A 2,500-nucleotide genomic window follows, 5' to 3' on the forward strand; every position below is an offset into this window, starting at 1 on the left:
GACAGATTGTATACGCTGCCATACTGAGAAATACAGAGAGAGTTTTGTGGAGCTGATAATAGGCTTAATCAACTTTGTGTCAACTTGTTTGGAAGTTGGCCAGGGGTTATTGTTAAAACAGGTGCCTTTTTGAGAAATGTTTTGCCATTGTTTAAGTGATGTTTTTGTTTTGTTTTTCCTTGCCGTGCACCATTGTTTTGTTTTGTAATGATTTCAGTTGAATTGTGTGCTCCATGCCATGTGCTATGGCCGTGAGCCGTAATAAATAAATGAAAAAAAAAAAAATGAAATGCCTCGAATATAACAGCCATTCATATATATGGGAAAAAGTTACACACTGTAGCTTTAAATGTGCTGTATTTCTGTGTGTGTGTATTTCAGAGCATCCACTAGTCGAGGACAGATTGCATCAGACAGTGAGGAAGATGATCCCCACACCAACAGAGAAACGAGAGTTAACCTTGAGAATCAGTCCAGCGGTTCACCCAACAGGTAAAAATAGCCTTCTTGAAAAGAACTACGCTTCGAGAATGCCAAGAAATACACTGCTGAGGGCAAGCGGATAACATAGTGACCAAAAATGAAGCAGCAAACCAGGCATTTTTATCCACAAACAAGTCGGGTATTCAGCATGAAACCTAGAGGAGCTGTGATTTAAGAGTTAATCAGCATACGAGGGTATAATGAGTCCGGGAAAACTAGGTTTATCAATGGCTTAGAAGAAACGGCAATTACGCTGGACCCCTACCCAAAATGGATGTGATGTTATAATGTGAAGAGCCAGATAAAATGCCATGATTGTTTACCCTCATCAGACTAATTACACTGGTTCTTCTCTGGGCAAAGTGCAGGACAGTTTTTAGGCTAATTCACTTTCTTTTTGAATGACATTTTAAACCAATGGGAGCAGCCTTCAAAACCCTCCCAGTGAAAACAACCAGCAATGAGACGGATATATAAAAGCAAGAGGCAAGATCAAGGAGCCATGTTAGGATGAAATAAATAAGTACAAGTATGTCCCAATTGTAGCATACTGCATACTAACTAGATACTGTTTATGGTCAGATGTAGTATGGAGGAGAGGAGAGAGAAAGAGTAAGAGATTTGGAAGACAGGATTAATTCACTATGAAAGCCCGTACTGTAGCACACACACTCACACACACACACACACACACACACACACACACACACACACACACACACACACACACACACACACACACACACACACACACACACACACACACAAACCAAACTGTAGCAAGCACACACACACACACACACACACACACACAAACCAAACTGTAGCAAGCACACACACACACACACACACACACACACACACCATATTGACACTCACACACACACACGGCTAATTTACTGCTTTTTGAATGACATTTTAAACCAATGGGAGCAGCCTTCAAAGTCCTCCAAAACTTCCCCTCCTTTGAAGTGTATTTCCTCCGTCATACTGTCTCCATTCAAACTTTAAACAAGTCACAAGAAATACAGCTACTAAAATACTATTCAACTTCAGATGTAGTGTGTAGGATAGAGAATGAAAACAACCAGCAATGAGACGGATATATATAAGCAAGAGGCAAGATCAAGGAGCCATGTTGGGATGAAATAAATAAGTTAAAGTATGTCCCAGTTGTAGCATACTGCATACTAACTAGATTCTGTTTATGATCAGATGTAGTATGGAGGAGAAGAGAGAGAAAGAGGAGGAGATTTGGAACACAGGGTATGATAGATAAGTAGAAGTATGTCCCAAGTGTAGCATACTGCACCCTAACTAGATACTGTTTATGATCAGATGTAGTATGTAGGAGAAGAGAGAGAAAGAGTATGAGATTTGGAACGCTGGGTATGATAGATAAGTAAAAGTATGTCCCAAGTGTAGCATACTGCATCCTAACTAGATTCTGTTTATGGTCAGATGTAGTATGTAGGAGAAGAGAGAGAAAGAGTAAGAGATTTGGAACCCAGGGTCAGTCACCCGGTTCAATCTGAATGAGTGTGGTCTGTCGTTAGCAGAAGCCAATCATCTTCTAACAGCGAGGGAGAATGGTTTTGTGTGGTTCCCGTAAAGAAAACCCCCGTGAAGAAAACTCCTGGACAATCTCCCATCAAGTAAGTCCACAAAACCAGTGAATACAGTCAAGCCCGGAATGATCCACACCCGCTGGCAAATTTGGACTTTTAATTATTTTTATTCATGAATAATTTTGGACATGACACTTCTTTTTGTTCAAATGTAAATAAAAGCTGAGAGATAATTTTTTTACACAATGAGGCCTCCTGTAGGAAAGGCAAGGGAAGTTTATTTCTATAGCACAATTCAGACACAAGGCCATTCAAAGTGCTTTACAGGGGCAAGATTAAAATACACAAAACACATTAGAAAAGCGAATGAATAGAAATGGAACATTTAAAAGTGCAGTGTGTAATATGACATCATCAAGAAAGTTCTACAAAGTTCTAGAATGCAACGC

The 2,500-nt window shown here is 39.8% G+C and overlaps 1 protein-coding gene across 1 annotated transcript in view; it reads left to right on the plus strand.

Annotated features, from left to right (window-relative positions):
• terfa (telomeric repeat binding factor a) overlaps positions 1–2,500 on the plus strand; it is a 20,511-nt gene that overhangs the window by 11,310 nt on the left and 6,701 nt on the right. The window contains exons 9-10 of the mRNA XM_080029393.1: positions 382–492; positions 2,040–2,138. Coding sequence (XP_079885519.1) covers positions 382–492; positions 2,040–2,138 — 210 coding nt within the window. The remainder of the gene's footprint in view (positions 1–381; positions 493–2,039; positions 2,139–2,500) is intronic.

The sequence above is a fragment of the Ammodytes marinus genome, assembly GCF_949987685.1.
Source record: "Ammodytes marinus genome assembly, chromosome: 1".
NCBI classification, from domain to species: Eukaryota; Metazoa; Chordata; class Actinopteri; order Uranoscopiformes; family Ammodytidae; genus Ammodytes; species Ammodytes marinus.